The sequence below is a fragment of the Haemaphysalis longicornis genome, unplaced genomic scaffold (genome assembly GCF_048455015.1).
Source record: "Haemaphysalis longicornis isolate Haplotype H1 unplaced genomic scaffold, Haemaphysalis longicornis Haplotype H1 scaffold_1, whole genome shotgun sequence".
NCBI lineage: Eukaryota > Metazoa > Arthropoda > Arachnida > Ixodida > Ixodidae > Haemaphysalis > Haemaphysalis longicornis.
Genome location: NW_027526203.1, coordinates 35,625,891 through 35,652,515, shown reverse-complemented (window position 1 = coordinate 35,652,515; position 26,625 = coordinate 35,625,891). Strand labels below are relative to the sequence as shown.

The 26,625-nt window shown below is 48.2% G+C and overlaps 2 protein-coding genes across 2 annotated transcripts in view; one reads left to right on the top strand and one right to left on the bottom strand.

Moving 5' to 3' along the window:
* Positions 1 to 256: 256 nt before the first annotated feature.
* On the bottom strand, positions 257 to 1,992 carry LOC144163745 (uncharacterized). Its single transcript, XM_077694500.1, has 2 exons — positions 1,588 to 1,992; positions 257 to 1,483 (listed from the first exon to the last, which is right to left on the bottom strand). The coding sequence occupies exons 1-2, from the start codon at positions 1,990 to 1,992 to the stop codon at positions 257 to 259; spliced, it is 1,632 nt and encodes a 543-aa protein (XP_077550626.1).
* A 6,496-nt stretch (positions 1,993 to 8,488) lies between these two features.
* LOC144163630 (kinesin-like protein KIF20A) overlaps positions 8,489 to 26,625 on the top strand; it is a 63,434-nt gene continuing 45,297 nt past the window's right edge. The window contains exon 1 of the mRNA XM_077694457.1: positions 8,489 to 8,539. Coding sequence (XP_077550583.1) covers positions 8,489 to 8,539 — 51 coding nt within the window. The remainder of the gene's footprint in view (positions 8,540 to 26,625) is intronic.

The following is a 26,625-nucleotide window of genomic DNA, read 5'->3' as shown; positions in this document are numbered from 1 at the left end:
CCGAATCTTCGCGACCTCAGGGATCGTGAGGCCGCTTCTCGTCTTGATCCTGATCTTGTCTCTCTCTCTCTCTCGGATTTGTCTCCCTTTGTCCTTCCGGTTGACCTCTTTTGTGGAATCACCAGTAGCTCGGACTTGCGTGGGGAGCAGATGAGGCCGGACCCGTCTAGTTGCTCTTCGAGGTCCTCGACTGCTTCTTGCAGCGTGCTCTCGATGTACCCGTCACTTCCCCCCCCCCCCCCCGGTACCCACAGCGTCACGTCGTCGGCGTGTGTCGAACCCCCGCGACTCGCGAGAGTCTCTCTGCCACCCCGATTATTACCAGATTGAAGAGTAATGGTGAGATGACCGAGCTTTGGGGGGTTCCGACGCTGCCCAGCAGCTTCTCGGGTAGCCGCAGGTCACCGGCGTTGATCTCAGTGGTTCTGTTCGTCAGGAAATCTTTGATGTACGCATACGTCCTGCGGCCCATGTTTAGCTTCGCCCCTTGCGCCAGGATCGCGGAGTGCCTCACTTGGTCGAAGGCGCTCTGGAAGTCCAGGCCCAGTATGGCCTTGTTGTCTCTCGTTCCCGTTGTGTCGTCGAGAATATCGTGCTTTAATTGAATCATGGCGTCTTGGGTGCCGAGCTTATTCCTGAACCCAATGATGGTGTTGGGGTAGAGCCCTCCGTCTTCTAGGTACCTCTGCCATCTGTTCAGGAGGACATGTTCTAGCACCTTGCCTACGCAGGACGTCAACGAGATTGGTCTGAGGTTCTCGATGCCAGGACGTTTGCCTGGCTTTGGGATTAAGATGGTCTTGGCCGTCTTCCATTGTCGGTGCAGCGACCCTGCGCGCCAGCACTTGTTGAAGTAGGCCGTGAGGTTCTCGATTGCCGGTTCGTTTAGATTTTTGAGTGCTCTATTTGTGACGCGGTCGGGTCCCGCCGCCGACTTTGTGTTCAAATCTTGTAGGGTGGCCCCGACCTCCCACACTTCAATGTCCCGGTCCAGCCACTCGTTCTGTTCCCCCTGGTATTCCGGGTGCGCCTCGGTGGGTGCGGTCGGTAGGTACTTGTTGTTGATTCTCCTCTTTGTCTCGTCTTCCCCGTGCTCTTTTCTGGCTTTGTGGATGATTCGGGCCAGGTTGTCGTGCTGGTGGGATTTGGTTGCGCTATCGTCTAAGAGGCTTTTCAGCAAGCTCCACGTCTTGCCGCAGTGCATCTGGCTGTCCGACTCGTTGCACACTTCGTTCCATTGTTGGGTGCACAGCACCCTGCTGTGGGCTTCTATCTCCCGGTTTAGTTCGGCCACCTTCTTGCGCAGTTTCCTGTTGGTTCGCTGCGTCTTCCACCTTGCCTGTATCGATTGTTTGGCTTCGATGAGGTGGGCCAGTCGGCTGTCGATTCTACCGACGTTGTCTTCTGTCTCGATGGTTCTGGTGGCTTCCTTTTCCTTCTCCCTGATTTCGTTTGTCCACTCCTCTATGTCCGTGATGTCCGTCTGCTCGGAGGGTAGCAGCTTTCGGAAGGCGTCCCAATCCGTGTGTCGGTGCTTTCGGTGGCCTCTGTATGTCCCTCCGTTGCACCAGATCGGGATCTCGTGACCTCCACGATGTAGTGGTCGCTGCCCAGGTTGTTTCCCGTGTTGCGCCACTCGAAGTCTGCCCTGTCGTTTTTGCCCTTTCTGACGAAAGTGAGGTCCGGCGTTGTGTCTCTGGTGACCGAGTTGCCGGTTCTTGTGGGCTGGGTCGGGTCCGTGATTAGATTTAGTCCCAGGTCCGTGGAATCTTGCAGCAAGTCTCTGCCCTTTGCTAATGTCCTTTGGTACCCCCACGCTTGATTCTGTGCGTTGAAGTCTCCACATATTATCAATCTGTTGTCCGGTCCCGCGATCTTGCTCGCCTTGTGCAGTAGAGCTTTGAATTTCTGCTTTCCGTGCGACGAACTACTGTATACGTTTGCTATGTACGTGCTTTCCTTCTTCTTCTTTCCCGTTACCACTTTTACCATTGTGTGATCTATCATGCTATTGTTGAGAAGCTCGTGCTCGACAAACGTGATGCCCTCTTCACCATGGTGCAGACTCCCTTGCCACCCCTCCTGGCCGTTCCCCGGTCTTTGGGTCGACTGGCAACGGATCGGTAGCCCGGAAGTGGTAATATAAAATGATCTGTAGCTATCCATCTTATATAGGTATCTCCAAAAAATAATATGAAATTGACCGTGCAGACGATTGGATTGTTCCTCCGAATTTTATTTACTAGTCATAAGTACTCAGTTGACGTTTAGGTGCTATATACTGGGAAATGTCGGTCTGCTGCAAATACGAAGGCTTCCGCGGGAGGGAAACGAACCGCCCGATATCTGTCTATTGCTATAAAACTCAAGTCCTTCCAAGTCTGATTCAGCTAGTTAACTAGGCAGTATATGCTCAATTGGAAATTACAAACTAACGTGTCTTGTTTTTTCCACTCATTGTACTGCGTCCGGCACCGCTGATCATCCCTCTTCACCTAGTGGAAGGGCTCTGAATTTTTTCAAGGTGTCTACATTAGATTAGGAGCTACATATCATTTTACACGCTTTGGGAAAAGCGCGGGCGATTCTTTTCCGATGCGACTTCCGTTCACGCAAGCTGTATGTGAAAACCGAGACATATGCAGCTTCTGTGTAAAAAAGCAAAAAGCTCGCCTTCATAACGAGAAGAAGATCAAATTTTACCCAAGCTATTTACAAAGTGTCTGAAAGAATTATTTAGGATGCTTGAATTAGAGAAGATAGTATTACAGAAAAAGGAAGAATATCTGATGCACCTGAGATTTTCGGTCGGCTTGCCGTAGTTCACTGAGTGTAGAAAACACCTTTTAAAATTGCTTGAAGACCTATTCCCAGAAAGCTTGATCGTAGAGTTAAGATGTGCAAAATTTTAAAGTGATGCTAACTGGACGTACAAATGGCACATTCTTTACGAGCGGTATAGAAATGTCTGAACTAGTGGATACAGAACCTCGGACAAGTGATCGCAACCATTGCAAGGAAATCCCGTGCAGAACAGGTATGGGCTGCAATACACAAATCCAGTATTTTCACATAATGAGTAGGTGGTTATTAGAAGGAAATCCGGTGCAGAACAGGTATGGGCTGCTATACAAAAGCCAGTACTTTCGTATATAAGCAGGTGGCCATTAAAAGAAATCCAGTTTAGAACAGATATCGGCTGCAATACACAAATCCATACTTCCACATAATGAGTAGGTGGCCATTAAAATGTAATCCGGTGCAGAACAGGAATAGGCTGCAATACACAAAGCCAGTACTTTCCCATAATGAGTAGGTGGCCATTAGTAGGAAATCCAAAGCAGAACAGGTATGGGCTGCAATACACGAAGCCAGTATTTTCACATAATGAATAGGTGGCCATTAGAAGGAAATATGGTGCAGAACAGGTATGGGCTGCAATACACAAAGCCAGTACATTCACCTTATGAGTAGGTGCCTATTGGAAGAAAATCCGGTGTAGAACCGGTATGGGCTGCAATACACAAAGCTTTTATTTTTATATAATAATTAGGTGGCCATTAGAAGGAAATCCGGTGCAGAACAGGTATGGGCTGCAATACACAAAGTCAGTATTTTCACAAAATGAGTAGGTGGCCATTAGAAGGAAATAGAAGGAAATCCGGTGCATAACAGTATGGGCTGCAATAGAAAAAGCCAGTATTTTCACATAATGAGTAGGCGGCCATAAGAAGGTAATCGGGTGCAGAACAGGTATGGGCACGGCCGGGCTGGAGGAGCGGCGGGCGCGCACTTTCATACGGCCTGCGCTTCGGGTATAGTTCCCACCTTTGACCGCCGCTAGTTCGTGTCGCTGCGGACCAACCCTCGCCGGTTGACCTACAGCACGCGCGGGGTAGGTAGAGCGGCGGCGCGCGCGCACTTGCCACTGCTCTAGCCCTGCCGTGGCTACACGCGATACCTGTCCGTGTAAATTTACATGTGCGTCATTAAAATAGGCGACTCCTCCCCCTTCTGAATTTTCGGTCTAATAGGGTCAAACAGCCTAACATTATCACTCGGAAGCGGCTAATCAAAAAATTGAAAGAAACATTTTAACTCGGGGCACATGAAGAAAAATGTGCGAGGCCTTCATATCTTATCAGCGACTGTATTATATGAAAATGGTGAGACAGGCAAATAAACACGGCACTTTCCGTGACTGAAATATCATTTCTTATTTTTTATTTTTCCTTTCAGATGATGTCTTGGTTTGCACACGCACAGGGCACGACCAGTGACGCGAATGATTTCCCGTCGAGGGAGATAGGGTTATCGCTTAGCTAAACGTGATTCTGCTAAACGTGATTCTGCTGCCGGCGGGCTGAGCAGCCCGCCGGCAGCGAAGCGCACTGTCAAAAACACACAGCTGCTCGGCCAGAGGCGATGCGTCGACTAACAGAAAGGCGGGTTGGAAGGGCAGAGGGTTGGTTCGAAGCGCCCCCACTGTAAAGAATCTGCTGTATTGGTTCCTTCTTGCGTGCGCAGGCCGTATGAAAGTGCGCGCTCGCCGCTGCTCCAGTCCGGCCGTGGTATGGGCTGCAAAACACAAAGCCGGTGTTTTCACATAATGAGTAGGTGGCCAGTAAATGTAAATCCGCTGCAGAACAGGTATGGGCTGCCATACACAAAGCCAGTATTTTCACATAATGAGTCGGTGGCCGTAAAAAGGAAATCGGGTGCAAAACAGGTATGGGCTGCAATACACAAAGCCCGTATTTTCACATAATGAGTAGGTGGCTACCCTTCTCTCTGAGAAAAATATTGTACAACGAATGCCTATTACCGGTGGTGACATGCTGTAGAAACGTGGTGCTCTACTGAATGCCTGGAAAGTAAAGTTATTCCAGCGCGACAAAACGTAAACGAGGGTGATAGGAGTAACGCTTAGTTGCATGAAACGGTCATGTTAAATCAATGAACAAAATTAAGAACGAAGTGGAGTTGGGCTGGACGTGCAATCCGACGAAACAACAACTGATGTACCACAAGTGTGGAGAAGTAGTTACCAAGAGACGGGGCTGGAAATAAAGAAAGGCCATCGAATATAATAAAGAGAGAACTAGTAAAAAGTGGTGAGAAAGAATGAATAAAGGCAGTGCGAGAAGAGATCAGTTGTAGGTCAGTTGTAAGAATCAGTTGTAAGAATTTCAGTAGTACAAATAAGGAGAGTACAGAGCGCTTGGGCTGGCGCTTTTGTGCCGCTGGCGCGAAAAGAGTGCCGACATAGTCAGTGGCCGCGAGGAGCAATAATAAATGCTGGGGAGCTGTCTCATTTCAGAGCTTCTCTCATCTGCGTAGTCGCAATGCTTTATGCAGCAAATCAAGAACAGGTTCAGATCTTTTCCTACGGCGTGCGTCGTTATCCTGCATGCAGCTATGCATGAGCCGTCACCGGCAGCTCAGGAACTTTTTTAATGCTTCATCCCTGATCATGCGCGGCCTCCGCGCGTCGTTTCTGCAGCGGGCACTGTCTTATGAGGACTTTTTAACTCCGAGGGCGAAATATGCACGACACCCTGCTGCCTTAGAAAATCATTTCAAAACAATTTAGCGGGTTTTGTATAACTGTAGCTTTTTAAACCGAAGCGATGATTCCGCGTCCGCCCCCCTCCCCCCTCAGGTATGTGGGTGGCTTCTGGTGGTGATGCAGTTACTGCTGCCTTTGCGGCTTTCCTGCGTGGAACGCTTCTGTGTTTTCTTCATTCGATCGCATTATTTGGCTCATTTTCTGCCATTCCGTGTTTGCTAGGCGTTGTTGGGACTGGGAACAGTTACCAATGCTGAAAATCGCATCCCAACTTGTCCCCGATGTTGGGAATCAGTGATCCCGACATTGTTAACACTCTTGAGACTGGCCATGCGAGCGCAGTCACCGGTGTAGCGACGCTGCCTTGGTCCGTACGCTATTGACGCGGCGCAGAGCAGAGCGATGAAGTTCTCTAGCTGACTAAAAGTTGAAGCAGCATTTATATACAGTATGTAGAAGGGCTAACAAACTTTACATGGCTCGCAAAAAAGCGACACCACCTCTCCACTCGGTGCCTCCGAAAAGTGCCGCCGAAGAATGCCGCCGCCGAACGCCGACGATAAGTGCGTCCGGGCGGGTATTTTTAGCGCCAGGAATACTTTGCGGCCCCGAGAAGTTCGAATCGCTCCAATAACGAATCCACTGGACGAAGTTTGAAATCCGACGAATGAATGCGAAGCGGTTGCGTCAGCCGAGCCGCGCAGATGCAGAAAGGGAGGCCGACGCCCACGTCGCCTCCTCGAACCCGCCTCCATGCGTGTAGCGGCATGTCGGTTGCCGGTCGTTTACCCGATGCAGGATTCGACCGAGACGCCGCGACGCAAAAAGAGAGGCGAGTTGCGGCGGTGCAAGTGGTAGCCTTTAGCCTGCAGGCGGTTTGGTATGGTTTAAACGATGCGCGAATACGCCCCGCTGTCGGCGCGTCGTCCCTTGCAATGAATTTGGGCCGGGCGCTCCGGCACAAGAGCACAACCCCGCCAGACAATGCGCCGGGAAGACCAGCTGCCTTCACATGGCTCGGATGCCGGGCGCGCTTCTTCGCCAGGCTCATCCAGGTTCACCTCCAGTGCTCCAGGAAAAGGACAGCTCCACGCTCCTTTCCACGACCAGCTACCACCAGCCAGGTCCCGATCACAGGTACATCTCCGGGCCGTCCAGGTGCCTCGACCAGCTTCGCCCGGCTCTTCCGGTCTTGTCTGTTAGCAGCGGATGCTATTCGTTCTGCAGCATGCAAAGAACCGAGCGACAACAGGCAACACCCAGCGTAAGCAAGCACCCTCTGTCCTCCGTCAGAACACCAGACTCCAACACGTAATAAAATCTCCTAGCCAAGGGTCTATCCCCAATTTGGACCCTCTACACTAAGAGACCTATGCGGGACGCAAGACTCTTAAAATAGGAACTTAAACGACATGCCAAGCGTAACCTACGATCTGAAATGATCCTAACTTCGGTTGATTTCTTGATATCATGCGGAACAGAAATAATCAAATGATGCAGCAAATAAGGCCAATATTTTTGCTCACGTCTACCTGCTAAACTAAAAGCTGCTCACGAAAAGACGAAACACAAGTCATGGGGAGGACAAAGGCAGCATTACTAAGAACGCACGGCTTAAGGTGTCAGCGTTAGCATTCAACTCTCCATTCTTATAGCAAACGACAAAATTGTGCAGCTGGAGTATCATACTGCACCTAAGCAAACGACTGCTTTTAGTCGATATGCCATTTAGATAAGTTAGCCGGCAATGAACAGTTTCTACAACAAACTGTGAACCGGCTACAGCGCACGCCATCTTTGCACTGTCCACGCGATGGGGCCACATTCCTTTTAGGATGTACTGTACGCGTCCTCCCTGCAAGTTAGCTTACGGCTTAGGTACAATACTGGTCGTCCCCGGCCGTTCGCATCCTCTTGCAATAGTACAGCTCCAATGCCACGACCGTTCGCATCGCACTGAATCACGAAGGTTTCGAAAAGTCGGGGCCCTTGAAACTGGTTCCTCGCACAAGGTTCATTTCAGCTTTTGAAACGTGTCCTCCTTCTTTGTGTCCCAGTCCACTTTAACTGACTTCGTCTTTCTAAGAGCAGCAGTTAAAAGGCTAACAAGTGTGGAGCAAGCTTTCACATAATGCTGATAATACCCAGCCAAACCCAAACGGGGCCTTATTTCGGACTTCGTGGTTTGTAGGCGAAAGTTCCCGACCGCGGCTACTTTGATTTCCGACGGTCTGCGTCGGCCGGGCTACCACCTCCACCTGCCTTGGTTACGTCACTTCGGTGCAACCTACGTGACACTAGACTTGACCGATAGGCCACCTTCTTTGAGCCTGCTCAGCCGGACTCTAGGTGCTCTACATGGTCCTACCCATGTGATCGTCGAGATCAAGGAGCCCGGCCACGCAACACGCGATTCGTTAGGTTTGATAGGCACACGCCGCGTTTTGAGACCGAAGCTCAATGTGTCCGGACGAACTATTTCGAACGGGGCAACAAATGGAGCGTGAGAACTAGCGATTTGGCCACGGCTACTCTCGTCCTTCGAAATGCGTTATCTTTTCCTGGCCGTATACAAGCTTCGCAGGGCTGACGCCAGTAATCTCCTGCAGAGCTGACGTCAAGGCCAACGTAGCAGCAGGCACGCATGCCTCACAATCTTGTTTCCGCTCAAAGCATACACCTCTCAACTTTCGCTTTCGCACTGAGTGCCTTCACTCCACTGTATTAGAATGCGGGCGCAGGTTAGAACTGTGCACTATCTAGATTACATGCCCGCTATCGAGGACTGGGCACCATGGCGAGTTCTCCAAGCAACGCGCGGCCAGCTGGGTTCCTCTGACGATCGGGATGGCGTCACGCCCTTCGGCCGTAGGCGGCTCATCTAAAGCCTGGTTTCTTTTCAGTCCGACAGAGCCCGACATGGCCCGACTGGGCCTGTCGTGCTCTGTCGGGGAGGCCCTGAAGGGCCAAGTTGGACGCCGAGGCCGAATTCGCTCGGCGAGCGAATTCATCCGGCTGAGCCGGCCGGCTGGGCCATCCTGGCTCCGCCCATCGGCCTTCGGCAACATGGCGGCAGCGAGCTGCGGAGACGGTGTGCGTCGCACAACTTGATTGTGATATAAAAAAATCGCCCCAATCCACCCCGTGAATGTGGTTGGAAAGCAAAGCTGTAAACGGCAGCCATAACAATTACCCATGCGACGTCACTTAAATTCTCTCACATCGCTCTACAAATAGTAAAACCAGAGAGAAGTAAAGTGCACTTAACCACACCATTTATTAGTTCAAATAGATATTCTCGGTAGGTTCAATCAATACATGATGCATGAACCGTGCTTGTTTGAGTTGTATTGGTGTAGCACGAGTGGAAACTTTATTTATAAAATTAAAGTAACCAGCAACCCGGTGTTAGACAATCTGACTTCTCGGTTTCTGCGCCGTGGACGGAGGCGACGAGATTTGCGGCAGAGAAAGAGGAGGAGGAGGAATAAATACTTCTGTTAAGATTTCTGAGCGGCCCAGAGTGCAGCCCAGGGGAGCGATTCCTTCCTCTGTGGGGCCCATATGCAGTCCGCGCGGCCTGTGTTCTGTCTACCCGGTGAAGCTAGGTAGGTAGAGAGGGCCCGGACAGCAGCATCTCCCATTGCTCTTTTTGGGTAGTTGACGGAAAGAGAGGAGGTTGCTCAGGGCTAAAGTCGCACATCCCGATTACGGGGTGGAGTGTTCCTACTTCTGAGCAAAATTTACATTGAGCGTCATAACGATTCGGATACAATAAGTGAAGACGCGTAATCTCTGGAATCCGCCCGGATCGTATGAGCCGTAGGGTAGTTTGTTGTTCTCTGGAAAGGTTAGGGTACGGCGAAGGTACGGTCTGTCTCAGAAGACGATAATGCTGGGTTATCTCCCTGAAGGTGACAAGCGGGTGACTGTCCTCGTGCAGCTCCATAGCACGGGAGGTAAAAGCGCAGGCTTGTTGGGTGGGCGTATTTATTGCCCTCCATTGAAGCGTGATGGGGTGTCCAGATGAGCCAAATGGAACCGTTTGGGATGTTGTTTTTTAGCACGTGCATTGCAGGACAGGACACCCAACTCGACTGGTAATTCCAGTAGGCTTGCTGGGAATCGGTGACTACCCTCCGAACACCTGGTTAAATGAGAGAGCCAAGGTGATGGCTGCCTCTTCTGCTGCCGTCTTTTCTTGGGTCCTAAGCTAGGTACACGCAAGGAGGTTGGTTCTGGAGGTAGCCACGATGATGGCTTACTGCTGCCCTCGATGTTTGGGGGCGTCTGTGTAGATAACTGCATGATACTCACCGAGGATGGTGTTAAGCTCTTGAGCCCGTGCTTTTCGGTGACCCTCGTCATGTGAGGTGTTCATATTTCTAAGCAAAGGGAGCATCTTTAGTTTTAGTCGCCAAGAGTGTGGGAGTACGTCAAGCTGAGTGACATTTTTGGCTGCCCAGCCAATCTGCTGAAGCATGCGGTTACCCATCGCAGTTCTGAGTCGGACCTCCTGGTTAGAAAGATGGCCTTCGATCAGCTCTTCCACCGTGTTGTGGAGCCCCGTGCTAAGCAGCCTCTATGTGGACGCACTAATGATAAGACAAATGGCCTGCTCGAGCGCCTTTCTAATCATTATATAAAGCATTTTTATGTCTTCCTTCTCGAGAAGAAGACAGGGGGTTGACGTAAGTGACTCTCTAGAGGACAAAAGCTTCAATTAATCGAAATGTACCGGATTACTTTAGGCCTCGCTTCTTGGTGGCAACTCGCCTGATCATGTGTATGATTTGATTAATGCTGTTTTTGAGGCGCTGCAAGGAGACGTCACTCTTGGTGTTAGCCTCGAGATGTAGGGCCAGGATGTTGACGCTGGTGCTTGGAGTGATGGTCTGGCCATCAAGGAATATTTGAATGTATTCCTTGATTTGGCGTGAGGGCGGACGACAAGGAGCTGGGATTTTTTACGTGAACACTGGAGGCCACAGGCTTGATAGCACAGTGGCGCACTAGAAGTGAGATGCAATGCATTAGTGTGAGCTTCCTTTAATATTTCTAACCCTTAGCACATGAGCAAGGTGCGCATAGGGCCGCTAGACGGGCGTGAGTGGTCGCGTGACGCTTTCACGTGACATTCAGCGAGAACAATGGGGGTAAACCCGTAGACGTGCTTGGTGAGTACACCAACTGTCTTCCCCGTCTTCGCGTGTGCTCGTAGCTAAATTGGTAAGACAACAGGCTCTCGCTTTGTTAGTCTATTAGTTCCAGGTTCGATTCCCGGCGGTGCCAGTAAATTCTTTTATTTATTCGCTGGAGTTTTCTGGTGACACCAACGGTCGCGAAAGAACCCTTGGGGGGTAGAGGTAAAATGCTTTGCTTTAAAAGGACAACGACTTGCAGAAGTTACGACAGACCACCGCGGTCCTGAGTCGGTACTGCGATACGCGTTTATCGTTGGTCTATTTCAAATGTTCGCGCTTTGTGTGGAGCCGAGGCAGAAAAGGCACCAGCACCAGCGTCTGCAGAGTGGTGCGACGTGTTTTCTTTCTCTATCAAGTGTGTAGAGATACGCTCGTCGCGCTCATCGCTAACGCGAGACAACCGATAAGTCCAAATTCATCGTGGCCCCGCTCTCGCGCGCTCCGAGCTGTCAAGGTCTGTCTCCGGGCTTGGATCATCGATAACGTTCAAAATATGGTCACTGTGAGTGAAAGCAACGCGCAGTGGCGGTCAGCGCTTGTGTACAGTGCAAGTTTTTCATATCAAGTGTGTACGCCGTGCTGTTATCTGTTTGATGTGTCGAAGTTCGGCTCTCGCGATCAGCCGTGTGTGGTGCGTCGCAGTTCTCCCGGAGTTGAATGTTTGTCTGTGAAGCTGCGGCGCCGCTAGCTCCGATACTGCAAGAAACACATCGCATCCGAGGGGTGCACCTTTTACCTAACTTTCCCGTTGTATATCTGCGCAGTTGGTCGCGATGTGTGGCGGTGTTTCTGCGTTTTGAAATGTGAGGGTGTTCCCAGTGCTTTAGTGCCGCTGGTGGACTGCAGCGTTCCCAAACCAGTGTCGTGAGTGCTCCGCTAGTTCGCCTATTCTAGTGGCCGCGTGATGTGGTGGCAAGTGTGCTTTGTGCAGCAACTGCAGTGTGTGTCCAGGCTGTGCTTTTTTTTTCGTGTTCAGCACTGTTTGGTTACGTGACGTGTGCTTCATGCGAGATGCTGTTTCCGTTTGGGATTAGTTTTCGTGGTGATTTCACTTGCAGCTGTTGCTTGTTTACGCATGCCGCGTATAAGCGCTAGGTAAAGCTTCCATGCACCACTACCCGAAAAAGTACCTTTACTAATGAAGCACATGGTTATTGTAATGTAATCATGCAGTCATGGCATATTCCTGTGAGTAGTGTTTACACACCAGGTTCACAAAATGGTTTCTATCATAAACCTTTTCAAATGCCCATTTACGCTTTTGTTATAGTTGTTTGCTTTAAGCCACATCAAAGTTGGCTATGTTGAGGTCTTCCCTGAACTCTTAAAATGCCAGCACTGTCAATCATCAGTGAACATTCTTAAAGCGGAGTCAGGGGTAATTCGTGTTCCGTGCGCGGCACACGTGACTTCTTTCGAGAATCCCTTTTTGCTCCCAACATATCCAGTATCGTTCAGCTTGATTAAGCTCGTCGGATATGAGGGGTCCCAATTTGCTGCTTTGTTGTTTGGTTCTAGCGATGAACTGAAAAACCCGAGCTGTGACTCTGATTAGCGTTAAGATTTTGCCGTAGTGTTCCAGATCGATCATGCCCGACTCAGTAGGTGGCGATGTTGCCGCTGGAAATGAACATGTTTTCTTCCTTTCCCCTAGTTCGATTTCATCGCATATCGCTTTCGGAACCACTCATTCCCAATATGCATGCGGGACAAATCCGCAGTGCTCTGCTCCGCTACAGTGCGTTTTTGGCCAGCTGCATGGCTGGGATGTCGCGAACTGGATTTTCTCTTCCCGGATAATGTCTACATACGCACTTGTCCGCGAGGCGTTGAATTTTAGTGACTCAGTTGCGTGCGAACTGCTTCCAGCAGCCAACATCTTCATGAATCCGATAAAGTGGTGTTGTTGAATCTGTCCGTAGGTAGATGTTTGATGGCTGTTGCTTGAGGGCTTCCAAAATATAGCCACACAATCGACCAGCGAGCAGGCATGCCACCAGTTCCAGTCTCGCCAGTGTAATTTCCTTGCCTGGTGCAACCCTTTGTTTGCTTACCAGAGTTGTCGATCTTGTACCGTTTTCACCCTCCAGGGTGAGGTAGGCAACTGCCTCATATGCCATTGGACGGGTATCAGCAGAAATGTGAAAGCAGTCCGTCCTCCCTCCATTTGTTTGCGACCTGTAGTACCGGGGTACTTGAACCTCAGGGAGATAGGGAGTCCGTCTAGCTACCTTCCAGGCCGCCGTGCTGTTGGTAGGTAGCGTGTTGAAGTCGATGTTTTTACGCCACACTTTGTGGAACAGGACCTTGGCATGGACAATGAAGGAAGAAAGCCCCCCCCCCCCCCTCCCTCCTCCCTCCCTTCCCAGTGGTTCATGTTGAACCTCAGTGCAAATGACAAGACGCGGTACGATAGCAACAGGACACACGAAGCGCTGCTTTGTCCTGTCGTTTACGCTAGGGTTCAACATGCTTCCCAACACTTCCAAGTTTTCACGTTGCGCCCTAGTGGGTCACATATCCACGGCGTTTGTAGCATGGGCCAATTTGTGAATGGTTCTATGCCATGAATACAATCCATACATGGACAGAATGTTAAAGTGGTTGGCACGCGGGTCCCACGTACATCGCAAAACCTTCAGCACACCCGACAAATAACCGAGATGCATGGTAGCCCGGGAGTCACGTTGAAATCACTGGCATAGCATTTTACTGCTTCAAACATTTCAGTTGCATTTTTGTACAGCTTCACGGCAGCTTTCTTGCTTCCAGCTCCTGTGAGCACGTCATCCGTGTATGTCTCACAGTTTGAGGGTACTGCTCTTTGTTTAAGTGGTGTTGAAGCATTTCGGAAAGTAGAAATGGGTTAGCCATCACTCTGAAAGGGATGCGGGTCATACAGTAAGTCAAAACTGGTGAAAGTGGTACACCCGGTTTTGGTATTGCTTGAAACCACAGGAAATGCAATGCATCTGTGTCCACCAGTTTTATGCCAACCTTTAAAAATGTTTGTTTGATATCCGACCCTTGCGCCACTTGGTGTCTTCGGGAGTTCAGCAATAGGGTGTATGCACTGGGCTTTTGACCGTGCAGCAATGCTACCTACACGACGGCCCCGACACCATATCCACAGTTGCATTCTGCCGTGCAGGCAGCATGTTTCCTGATGCAAAACGTGGTTTGCGGCGTGGTGTTGGTAAGAACGTTCGCGTGGGCAGTGTTTTTTTCTGCGTGATTCGTGGGTTTGCGAATGCCTTGTCACAAGGAGTAGTCAGCATTGTTTTTGTTTCGAAATTTTGGACTGTGCTGTTCACACTTCCGCAACCGCAGATCCGAAAGCAGGGCGCACAATAAAAGCAAGCGTTTCGCTTTTTTTTAAGTGCGAATGCACTTCTTAAGCGACCCTGAATCACGCGTCCACCGCCGTCCGTCCGTCCGCACCACATACCCACTTAGGGCGATTGGCCAAGACGAGTTCCTAATTTCTTTAGCACATACCCACTTAGGGCGATTGGCCAAGTAATCTGAATCACGCGTCCATCGCCGTCCGTCCGTCCGCACCACATACCCACTTAGGGCGATTGGCCAAGAAGAGTTCCTAATTTCTTTAGCACATACCCACTTAGCGCGATTGGCCAAGTAATCTGAATCACGCGTCCACCGCCGTCCGTCCGTCCGCACCGCATACCCACTTAGGGCGATTGGCCAAGAATCGGGCGTGAGAAGGGCTAATGCACCCGCTTAAAGGAGTACTGACACGAAATTTCAAAGCTGAGATCCGCTCTAGCAATCAAGTACAACGACAACACAAACAGGTGTCTGTGCATGGCACATACCCACGTGGGGGATTGGCCACGAATCGGGCGTGAGAAGGGCTAATGCACCCGCTAAAGGAGTACTGACACGAAATTTCAAAGCTGAGATCCGCTCTAGCAATCAAGTACAACGACAACACAAATAGGTGTCTGTGAATAAATGCATCTTTCTTTCTTTGTAGTTGTGTGTGTGTGTGATCTCTCTTTCGCGAACATTACCGAACCACGCAAATTCAACTCCTGCATTCGCACTTTCACATTCTTCCCCTCGGGGAAATGCGGGGAAATTTTCTGTTTTGAAGCGGTAGCTAGAGCAGTGCTTGAAGACGATCTGACTCCATGCAACGAATTCGCAAAGAAGCTATCGATGATGGGTTTAATCAATACCGAATCAGGCGTGCCCATTTTATTTCAGGGGGAGATGACGGCCGTCAAAGCTTTCACCTCATACCTTGCACATGCTTGTAACACGATGTGTTAAGGTAGCCGGCATACTTTATCAATGAGGCTAACCCGACTGTGCATCCAGCCGCAGCCTTGTCTACTTCCAGTGTTTTTAGGTGAATACGTGTACATGAAATGCAGCCTTTTTTCAGGTAATTGTGGGCCTCCAATTCTTTTGTAGTCTTCGAGCGCTCTTTAATGACCAAGCGCGTTCTGTGCTTATGCACTAAAGCTTGACGTTGGCTATACAATTTGACTACTTCAAGAACAGCGCAGAGATGAAGACTTATGGAGTGACAAACTAGAGCAGTATGGTTTATCGCTTGTCTCTGTGCTGTTTTGGCAGTATTCAAAGCGTGTTCCATAATCTTGTTTTGCTTATAATTTCCACCTCGTCTACATAAAAAAAAGCACTTGAAAAATATCGGTCCAATCTTTGTCGACGTGGCTGCACCTAATTTTATATACATATGTCGCGATTGCTTCCACCCAGAACCTCTGCGTAATTTCTCACCGTCATTGGAAGCTTAGGTAGACAACAGTCATACGTTCAACACACCAGAACACTGTTGCCAGAGCACCTCACCGTCTCTCGCACTCCCCAAGAAGCGCGCAGCATGCCTGGGTGGCTCGGTAAAGCCAGTGCCTCGTCCCACACGCTGTCACCATATCAAATATTGTTGCAGCTTTGGGTGGAAAAATTTGCCTAACTCGAGACACGGTCCTTTGAAGCAACCCAAAAATAAGAAAATCAATGCATGGGTATCACATGGAGATAATGCATGGCGGACTACGTTATCAGCCCCTGTCCAACGGTTAGACAGGTGCGGACAGGGGTGCAGAGAGCACTGCGCAATGTTTCAAGCATGTGACAAAGTGTGAGGTGAAAGCTTCAAGGCCCGTCGTTTCCACTTGAAACGAAACGGGTGCAACAGATTCAGTACTGATTAGTCCCATTATCGATAGCTTCATTGTAAATTCGTCTCATGAAGGCGGACTGTCGTCAAGCGCTGCTCTATCCTTGGCTCCGAAGCAGCAAAAAAAAAAAAGAGCGACACGCTTGCTTTTGCCATGCGGCCTGCTTCGGATCTTCGGTTGTAGCAAGCGTGCACAGCGCCGTCTGGAATTTCAACGCAAAAACAATGCTGACTACTACTTGTAACAAGGCATTCACAAACCCACAAATCGCTCGAAAGAAAACGCTGTCCACTTGAACGTTCTTGCCAACACCACACTGCGAACCACATTACACATCAGACACGCCGCGGCCCATGCGGCAAAATGCAACCGTGCAGATGGCATCGGTGCAGCTAAGCAAATAGCACCACCACGCATTCGAAAGCCCATTGCATACGCCGATAGACTGACTAAATCGGAGGTCAGGTTCAGTCCACTTTCAAAGTTGTTGAAATATTTCGGTGAGTTACTGTGCGATGAGGCGTCAAAAACCACCTGAAGCTTGGGAGAGTAACGTGCAACAGCCTAGTGCAGCATGTAGTAAACGGCATCAGCTTCACTCGTACTGTCCGTAAGTTTTGCTATCCCTAGCTGGTCGTAGTTTCTGATCACAGCGTCGGTAGTCCTGACACAATTCTGGGGAGTTTAGAAAGTGCCTTATCAAGTGGTATAGTGACATTGGCTTCCAAGAAAGCGCCTTCTTCTAATGTCCATCCATTTGTTTGATGGTCCCGCAAACACAGAAAAATACAATAGAGGCGTGGATATTTCTGAAATTTCAAACACTTTGCGAATGCTGTTTGCTATTCGATTTGCAGCGCACTTTTATCATTCAAAGTGCTGAATGTTTTCGAGTATTGAAAATTTGGGAATAATTGAGCAGTAAAAGTTGGCTTTGCCGCATGATGATGATGATGATGATGATTCCTATTGGTTTCCCCTTTGAAGCGGGGTGATGACATGTCATCTTACCAAAAAGGACTAATATAACTATGTTTTACACTCTTGGTTTAGTACTAGCGCTGCTTAGGGCAGGCACTAAAGCTTATTAGGCACGAAATACTTTCTTTTCCCTGTTACAGGTGGTAACTGTCCTAGGCAATATTCCCCTCTCTGCTTTTCGTCCACCAGCATTCTAATCTTCTTTTCGTTCCCTCGACAGCCTTGAAGTTAACTTCCTCTCTGATACCCTTATATCCTAGGGCTTCTGGAAGCCCAATATTCCCTTCAGGTAGATTTGGATGGATACCCTCACATTCTAACATTATGTGCCGCATAGTTTCTGTTTTGTTTCCGCAGACCACGCATACCCCATCATTTTGTGAATACTTCCCCACAAAACTCTTAGTTCGCAGGCAACCTGCTCTAGCCTCAAAAAGCAAAGCACTGCCCTGGGAATTATTGTAGAAATTTTCCTTTCTGATGTTCATCTTCTCAGCCCTGTATATCTCTACGACGTTTTAGCATCCATTTTTTCCCTCCATTTATTCGTTTCAATCTGCCTTGCCTCTTTTTTGGTTACCTTGGCTGTTTTGGATTCTCCGCTATTCTTTCCGTATTTCATCGTTAGCCTTCTAGTCTTTCTTAACCACTGCGTGTCCACGCTTTTCAAGTATAGGTACCTAAAAACCTTAGCTGCCCACCTTCGTTGATCCATTGCCCTCAACCTCATCTCAAAGCATATTTTACTCTGAGCTTCTCTAACTTGAAACGACGCCCAGCCCATATCTCCCTGAACTGCTTCGTTAGTTATTTTTCCATGCGCGCCTAAGACCAAACGTCCTACCGTTCTCTGGTTTACTTCAAGGCCTGATATTCAAGGCATGATATTCAAATTTTCTAGCTTCACTGCATGGCATGCCCTCTTTCGTTGACTTTTTGCATGACACTGAAGTTGTGCAAAAAAGCTTAACACGCGGTCATACTATCACACTTAAAAATAAATGAACAACTGTATACCAACTGGTAGAGGTTTCGGAAGTGTCAAAGGCGGTGGCGGTCAAGACCATCGCTAATGACATCAAGGTTTTCTTGCCTTTAACACACCATTTGCTCACTTCTCATTTTTCTTCCACTCAGTTTTTATGTGTACCAACTTTCAGCCTTTTTTCCATCTGCCTGAGGGTCTAGCTTTATTCAACAGCTGAAGATCAGAAAATAAACTAAAAAAATCACTCCACAAAGTGAACACCCTCATCCAAAACGCTTATGCAGAGGCTGGACGGGCTGCAGAATGCTGAACGCCCTTACTCTATGAAAGAGAACATGCGTCATCTCTTGTGCTACTGCACGCAGCATGCAACCCAACACGAAACAGCGAAAAGAACTCTTGTGCGATTGCTACGAAAAAACTTTTCAGAACTGAATCACTTTTGTGAACTGTAGCAGTCATGCTGACACTGCTCTACGGACAAAGGCTCTAGATTGGTCGACGTTCTATAACTTGAGATCCTGAGATCTGTTATCCAACTACTGCCATTTTTCAAATGTTCCTGATTTATTTCATTCTCCCTCTTATTCATTGTTTCTACGTACTCTTTCCACATTTTTTTTTCATTTACTGTGTTCACCTATCTGACGCAGCAAGCAACGCCATTTGTGGAGCTAATGTCTTCAGTATTCATTTCCCAAATCATTTATCTAACATCACTATCATCATCTGGAAGGCTCCCGCGCAATTACAGCTTTCAGCCCCATTTCATGCAGCAATGGCCTCGGTCTGCCTTGCGTGGTTCTTCCACTACACCATCCCTGTTGCACTAAGCTCATGTGCTTGCGCTTTGTGCATAAAGTAACCGACAGGTGTCCTGAGGTCGAGAATGCCTAGATTGGGCTGTGTGTCGACCTGCTATTCCAGGTGCAGAAGCACAAATGAACGGGTGTAGCACTTTTGTCTTCTGTCTGGCGCCAAGCGTAGGGAGAAGTGGAAAAGGGCACTAGAACGGTCGGAAGCTGACTGTTTTAGCTGGGATTGTAAGAGCGTTCGATTTTATGAGGAGTACTTTGATGGTATTGGCATTATAGTAACTTGCAGCTTTATTGGCAGCGGGCACGTGTTTTTGCAAAAAGATAAAGCAAGGCGTTGCAAATGAACTGTGTTTTCTACCTCTCAACTGGTTACATTGATTTGATTGATTATGGGGTTTAATGCACCAATGCTACAATTGGACTATGAGGCGCGCCGTATTAATGTACTCTGGATTAATTTTGACCTCCTAAGATCTTTAAAATATGCCAAAATCTCGACATGAGCATTGTTGCTTTTTGCCTTTATGGTTGGGTCCCAGTCAGGCTGCACATGCAATCAAAGCTCTTTTGGAGTTTTGTGATTGAAAATTTTGGCCGCATCAAATGACATCTTTTCGTCTTCACGTTTTTTTTTTCTTTATGTTTTTCTTGTCTCATTTAGCGTAGCAAGCCAGCCCGACGGCTCGGCTACCATCGCTGGTCTCCATTAAAGTTATTCTCTCTCTCTCTAAGCCATTGTATTGGTGTTGAGTGCATAGAATTTTTACTGATTGCAAGAACATAGTGTATGTGATGATGCTCAAGTATCAATTTATATTTAAGGAACCCAGGAGAAGAAAAATATGAATGGTGCAAAATGAAAGGGTTCAACATGCATGGGACTACTTGATCATTACGAGTTGTGTGCCTATCGATGAAATGTCAATAAACCGTGCTGCAATTTAGCGTCATCTAGTGCTGATCTTTTTTTTTCCAAGTCTGCATAAACTTAACTTATTGTTGTATGTAGTGTTGTTCACTTAACCGTGTGTGTTTCAAGTCTGTAATACTTTGTGCATTTGGTAGCATTAAACAAAGGAACTCTTTTTGCTGTGCCTTTACTTGCCTAACTTTGGCCGAAAAAGGCTTCATTTCAAAACAGAAGACCGCGTTATAAGTGGAAATTACGGAAATTAACTAGATCTTGGTAACTCATTGAGGCATCACTGCTCTTAACAAAACGTAGCCAGCTTTGTTTATAACTAAGGCTTATTAATTCATGTATCTATAAATCTCTTGGGCCTATCTGTTTTTGTGCATAGCTGTCTTGTTTTGAAATAAAATTTGATCGGTGAGTTTTATTTTGTGTGGGGTATACACGTCGTGTTCTGCCGTGAGTCTTCTGCAATTAGTGTGGGGCCAATTTTTCTTCAGCACCTCGAGCTGCCCTTGTCACTAATTTTTTAAATTTTTATTGAAGTGCATACTGCGAACCAGAGGCCCAAGAAGGAGGGGCATAAAGGTGTGAACAAGATCAGAGATACCAGCAGTTCAGGATACTACACGTGGCAGCAATGAGAAAGAACAAAAGGTTAAAATAAACTAAACATTTGCTTCTATTTATTCAAATTAATCAAGACATATGTTCAGGTGTATTTTTCCAGTCGATAATACATGTGGGAAAAAAATTTCAACCGGTGTGTAGAACGGGTGAAAGAATGGAAATGGTAATGATGAATATTATTTTGAAGTATGTCGTGGTCTTGTATCTAGGCCAAGTTTGTAGCAAAACAACAGCAAAAAATTTAAGGCATTAAGACTTCTTTTTTCCCTAATGCTTCAATCGCACCAGTTTGCATGAGCTCATTAAGAGAATCCGTGCGACCATAGTTAGAATTCTGAACAGTGAAGAAACGTAAGATGCAAAAACTTTCTCCTTGACTAATGTTCGAATCCCATAAGCTTACATGATCTCACAAAGAGAATTTGTGCGATTATATTTAGAATAAATAAAGTCAACAGCCTTTCTTAGAGCCTTTTCAAATGATGATTGTAGGGTTTAACGCGCCGACGCAACGCAGGCGATGAGGCGCGCCGTAGTGGAGGGCTCCGGATTAATTTTGACCACCTGGGGATCTTTATCGTGCGCCGAAATCTCGTACACACTGGCGTTTTTGCTTTTCGCCTCCATCAGAAAAGCGGCCGCCGCGGCCGGGAATCGAACCCACGACCTCGTGCTCAGCAGCGCAACGCCTTAGCCACTGAGCCACCGCGGCGGGTAGAGCCTTTTCAACCAATTCCATATTATTTCCTCTATAGGGGTCTGAGACTTTGCAGGCATATTGAAGTTTCTATCAAATTAGAGTAGGGTACAAAAGTAATCTAACTTTTGCTGGAGTATCCGTGAGTTTATGCTTTATAAAACCGACTTCATGACAAGATGAGGAAACATTGGTTTTTATATGTGACTTCAGCTCAAGTTGCTAGTTTATACAATAGCTAGACGAGTACATTTCCGAGCTTCGGGCAAGTTTTCCTGAAAAAGGGTAAAAAAGTGTGAGTGGATTCTTTTAGTTGACGATATGAAGGGAGGCTGCAGTCATCCGGTTTTAACCCCGTAGCCCACACATGACTCCAGGAGGGGATATTATAAGAAATAGTGAAAGTGCCAGTATATAGCGAAATCTCTCTAGGCTCATTTACAATGGAAATAATTCATTACAGAAAATTTAAAGGAAAGACCAAGGGCACTACCATGGGGACCATTAGAAGTAGGAGGAAAATGTCAGCTATTCACTCCAATCCGATGAACAAGCAGTAACCCAGGCTGCAAGAAAGGAGAGGGGAGGGTGGGAGGCAGTATGTGAATTAATTTTTTGAAATTAATTTGGCCAGACGGCTGTTACCCCCCAGTAAGTGCAGGTGGTGGGACTGGCCTGCTCCTGTGAAGGATAAAAAAAAAACTTCCATTCTGCTGTATGAATCGCTCATGCGTTCTGGTATATGGCCACCATATGCAGACGTGAATGGACGCCTGTTTTTACAAACCCCGGACCAGGCTCTAACCCTGTGCTAATTTGCAAACAAAATCTGTAGTGTCGGAATCAGCATAATTAACTGTAAACAAATGTACTTGAAACATGCAGCAAAGCGTTAAATGTGCCTAGCTGTGTTTTCTGTGGAAGTTATTTACTAAGTAAAACTGTTGACCTGGATGGGAGCCTTCGTACAGTCGTCCAGAAAAGGTAATCTCGTTGTAGAACACAAAGATCAAAGCCGGCATCGCCATTAAAAAAAACTAAGAAAAGAAAACACCGCGGCGCCGGTCGGTGGAACTATTCCGGTTTTTGCGAGTTACTAAATGCGATCGCTGGCTGCCGTAGTTCCACTGGCGCGTAATCGCAAAATGAGTACGTAAATATGTGTTTAAGAGATGCGGACATGATGTTAAGGTAACAACTATGCTGCCGATATTCCCATACCAAAATTTTGTACCCTGCGTCGCAGAATTTAAAGTACCAGCGCTCATTGCATTTGACGAAAGATGCGCTAACATTTGCCGCAACGACGCAAATAGACAGCCTGTGCGCACCGTATCAGAATGCGATGCGCTGAACGATCGAGAGTTTGTTTCTGCGTAATCATAGAGCGCTGCTACGTACGTGGACGCATGTTACATCGCTGGGAGAGCGGTTATGCTTCAAAGAACAGTCTTGCCGCATGATATTCGGAAAAAGGGGAAGAATAAAAGATACCCCGCATTTCCCCGAGGGGAAGAATGTGAAAGTGCGAATGCTTCTTCGGCCGCTTTCCCCACTCGACGTTGGCGTCATGCCGCGGCTACCCGCGCGCAGTTCGGAGTCCGCAGCTCGCCGTTGACGTTGGGCCGCAGCTTCCCGCGCTCGCAGTTCCTGATCGGCAGCTCGCTTCGCCCGCTTTCGTTCGGCGTCGCGGGCCCTCCGCTTCGCAGCCTTGTCTTCGACCTACGACGAAGTATTTGAAGTTCCCGCGGTGACGTGACCTTCAGCGACGGGTGAAATGCTCGTGCTGGATTGTATTTCACTCGTTGTTGGTGGTACCGTTGCCTGCGAACTATCCGCCATCTTCGGTCGCGCCGTTGCTAGGCGCGCTCCCCTCCGCTCCGCTCCATTGCTAGGGGAGAGGAGGCGCCCGATAACACCTCCGGAGGAGCGGCGGACGACGGCGGCGGACGATTCAGGCTCGCTTAAGAAGTGCATTCGCACCTAATATTTTGCGCCGTCGCCGCTTCATAACCCGAGCCACAGTGACCCTGCCCGAGCCAAGCTGCAGCATCGCCGGGCATGCACCGGTTTATGGGAAGCTCTCCATTGCGCTTGCGTCTACATAAACGTTACGGCTGCTGGCTGATTAAGTCTAGCGAGATCAACATATGCGCCATGCTGAGGGAAATAAACTCAAATTTTCTCAAATTACCGCAATAGCTGTTTGAGCGTAAACAAAAAGTACTATAAGGTCGGCCGAACCAACCACAATATTCGATTCAAGTGACGTGTTTGGCCCGACACTGCTGTCGGGGTCCTGCTCCCGAACGCAAAAGAAAACGGCCGCCCGACACAAACTCGCGTGTCGGACCGACAAGTCGCACCCGACATGTTGGATCCGACTTGTCGGACTAAAAAGAAATACCCCTTAAGCTACCGCCAGAGCTTTCGGTCCGCTCGCCGCACGTGCTTCGTTGCTCCCGCGTCTTTCGTGTCCCGCTCGAAGGCTTTGCCACAACATCGCCCGAGTTCGAGCTCGCACCCGAAGGAACACTTTCTATTTCCGGTGGTTGTTGCGGCTTCGTCTGGCTAGCCTCACGGTATACACTTTACCGCGAAACCTCGTTATCTCGCACACTCTGCGTGCTCCGGTGGGAAACTACCCCCAAAGCTTGCCGTGATTCTGAGTATTCTGCTGATTTTGCCGAGATCGCCAAACCCGTGTCCGACACATAAACGCGATCAGCGGACTCGTACGGCCCTCTATGGGACGTCTCAGCAAGTGCGTTATCTTGTTTAGGTACCCCTTTGCTCTCCGATACGGCGGTAACGCCGTTTCCTACGAGCTCAATGGGTATTCTCTCGCAGCAGCGCTTCGACATTGAACTCGTTTACGCGCAACAACTGATCGGTCACTGGGAGCAACGTACTGTTCGTCTCGCCCGGCTGCGTATTTCGAGCGAAGGGTTTACGAAACTTCTTCAGCCGCTGGCGGGGCGACTAGGCTACCACCGATAGTTCTCCATCGTCTCGTAGTTCTGGCTACGCTGCTCGGCATCTTTTCATGTCTCGCTCACTGGGGAAGAGTAATGTTTCCGCGAGATCTTCCCCGCTTGCGAACTCGTAAGCACCATGCACTGGCCACTAATCGCGGACTGTTTGCGGGTTCCCAAATCTTTATTTCGACGCGGATTCTCTGCCTCTGCCCCTTCAGGTTTTCCTGGCTCGTTTCTGTGTCCATGAATACGAGTTCAATCGGTTCGCGTTAGCCCAGGGAGGCTCCGTTTTCCATACCTGACCCATAGAGAAAGAAATACTGGAAAGAGCGGACACTCCCTTAGAGCCCTGCGGCCGAATGACTGTACTGTAGTGTAGCGCACCGAGCGGGTAGCCAAAATACTAACCATATACTTCGTTCACTTCCGGTTTCGGTTTCGCGGAACTTATTTTGGCGGGTAGTTTGAATGACTGGAAAGCGCTGTTCCCGGCGACGGGCATCGGTACGGTATTCGGACGCTTTCATGCAATAATTAGTGTTAATTTCAATATATCATTATCAGGCTTAGTGCCCGCATGCTTTTACCAAAAAAACCTTTTTGAAAATGTGAAATCGCAATTTACAGTACCATTCACAGTTGGTTAAGAATTCTGTCGTGTGTTCACATCTTGCCAAGCCACAAAAGAGACACATCATAAATGAAGAAATATTTGTTACATGGCACTAAACGGAACAACAAGTCCAAATTGTCATCATTCTTTGCAACACACATATAATAATAAACAGTGGGTAATACACAACCGAGACAATACACAGTAGTAAGGGGAAAATACGTTTCCAGGAATGCAACAAATGCACAAGTAAAGGTATCACAACCACACAAAGGATTTTTCCTCCACGGTAATTGAAAATGCAGAAAACCCAGAAGACTCAGCCATGCACACGTTTACTTGTATCTACGACACCCTCAGACTGTGCGCTGTTGCAGTCATGCAAAAATATAAACCATAACATAATCTAGACACTGGGATACTTGCAACTGTTTACAACCACTATCTCCGCAAATAATTTTTTTAGTCTGGCACTTTCTCTAGTTAGGATGTGAAAGAAGGGAAAAACTTAGGCTTTGATGGCCTCGCTTATTTGATGAACTATAATGAGGTCTATTGTCTCGGGGCAACTTCAAATCAGTAGCAGTAATTGAACAAAAATCTCATTTGTGTGGAGATGCACACGCAAAAGGTTAAGAGGAAAAAAATCAACTTTCTATTGGTTCCTTGCAAGGGTGCATTTTCCCAAGAAGCCGGGTTACCTTCCGAAAGCATCGCCTTTCCAGTAAAGGCAAAGGGCGAGGCGGGGATATTTTAGGTACGTGCACGAAGTCAACCGACAGGTTCCAGGCTCGATTAAGGCACACAAATTCATCCCTTCCGCTGTCAATACGAACAGTCTAATATAAGAAACAGGGAAGCAGTATATGCTTCTCGTGTATAAGACAATGGTGGCACTCATGGTGGTCAGCGCGAACGGAAACAACACACAGAGAAGAGAATAGACGACACAGGCGCTGACTAGCAACTGAAATATTATTGGAAGATTGATTGATTGTGGGGTTTAACGCGCCGACGCAACGCAGGCGATGAGGCGCGCCGTAGTGGAGGGCTCCGTATTAATTTTGAACACCTGGGGATCTTTATCGTGCGCCGAAATCTCGTACACACGGGCGTTTTTGCTTTTCGCCTCCATCAGAAAAGCGGCCGCCGCGGCCCGGAAGCGAACCCGCGACCTCGTGCTCAGCAGCGCAACGCCTTAGCCACTGAGCCACCGCGGCGGGTTATTATTGGAAGAACACGTTTTATTTAAGCAATAAATGGTGGCACATTACAGAGTCCCATAAGCATTCGACAACGTAGCTCCCAACATGGTTCTCTTCATTTAGGCCAGTGCGACAACACGCAGCACGTACGGTGACAAACGACATTGAGCATGACCTTTTACCCTGGCAGTCTTCATAATGTAAAAGGGTTTTTGTGGATGTACTGTTTCTACGATATTACAACTAGCCGCAACAATAATTTGCGAGTGGAGTTTGGAGACTGTATACGCTGTTGTTAGTGGTTTTAATGAGATGAGGCATGTCAGTGATAAAAAACAGTTTGTTCCTTGAGTCAACGATTGTCTTTTCAGTTGTCACGCCTTATTGAGTGCCGAGACTTGCGTTAGATTTTCGGTGCTAATGGCAAGGTTCAATAGATGGAATACAGTTGCGGTATCCATTAGAAGCATCAATAAGGCCGCAAGAAGCATTGCAGGCAGTCATCAATACAACTGATTAACTCTGGGAGAACAGTTGACACGGCCACTTGTGTGAGTCCTGTGAGTGCAGGATCCATGAAGTGCTTACACCATGTTTGGTATGACGGTTGGCTCTGTCTTGAGGGCACCTGTACACCTGCACAGGTGATAGGTGATATAGTACACAAACTGCTTGCAATGACAGATGACCTGCTAATAGTCTGTAAATTTCACTGCAACTAGTACTTAAGGATTGCTTCCAGTGCATGCCACCTATTTAAAACACAACTTCTCTCATTCTATTCAACAATCATGCGGTCAAGCTATTAGCAACACTAAAAATATGGGTCTTTGTAATTTCGCAACACTGGTT

What these genes read in the sequence shown, in the direction of transcription:
- LOC144163745 (XM_077694500.1), bottom strand. Translation starts at nt 1,992, where the DNA reads ATGGTAAAAGTGGTAACGGGAAAGAAGAAGAAGGAAAGCACGTACATA. An exon ending in GCGACCACTACATCGTGGAG is followed by an intron (nt 1,484 to 1,587) that starts GTCACGAGATCC and finishes CCCTCCGAGCAG; the next exon opens with ACGGACATCACGGACATAGA.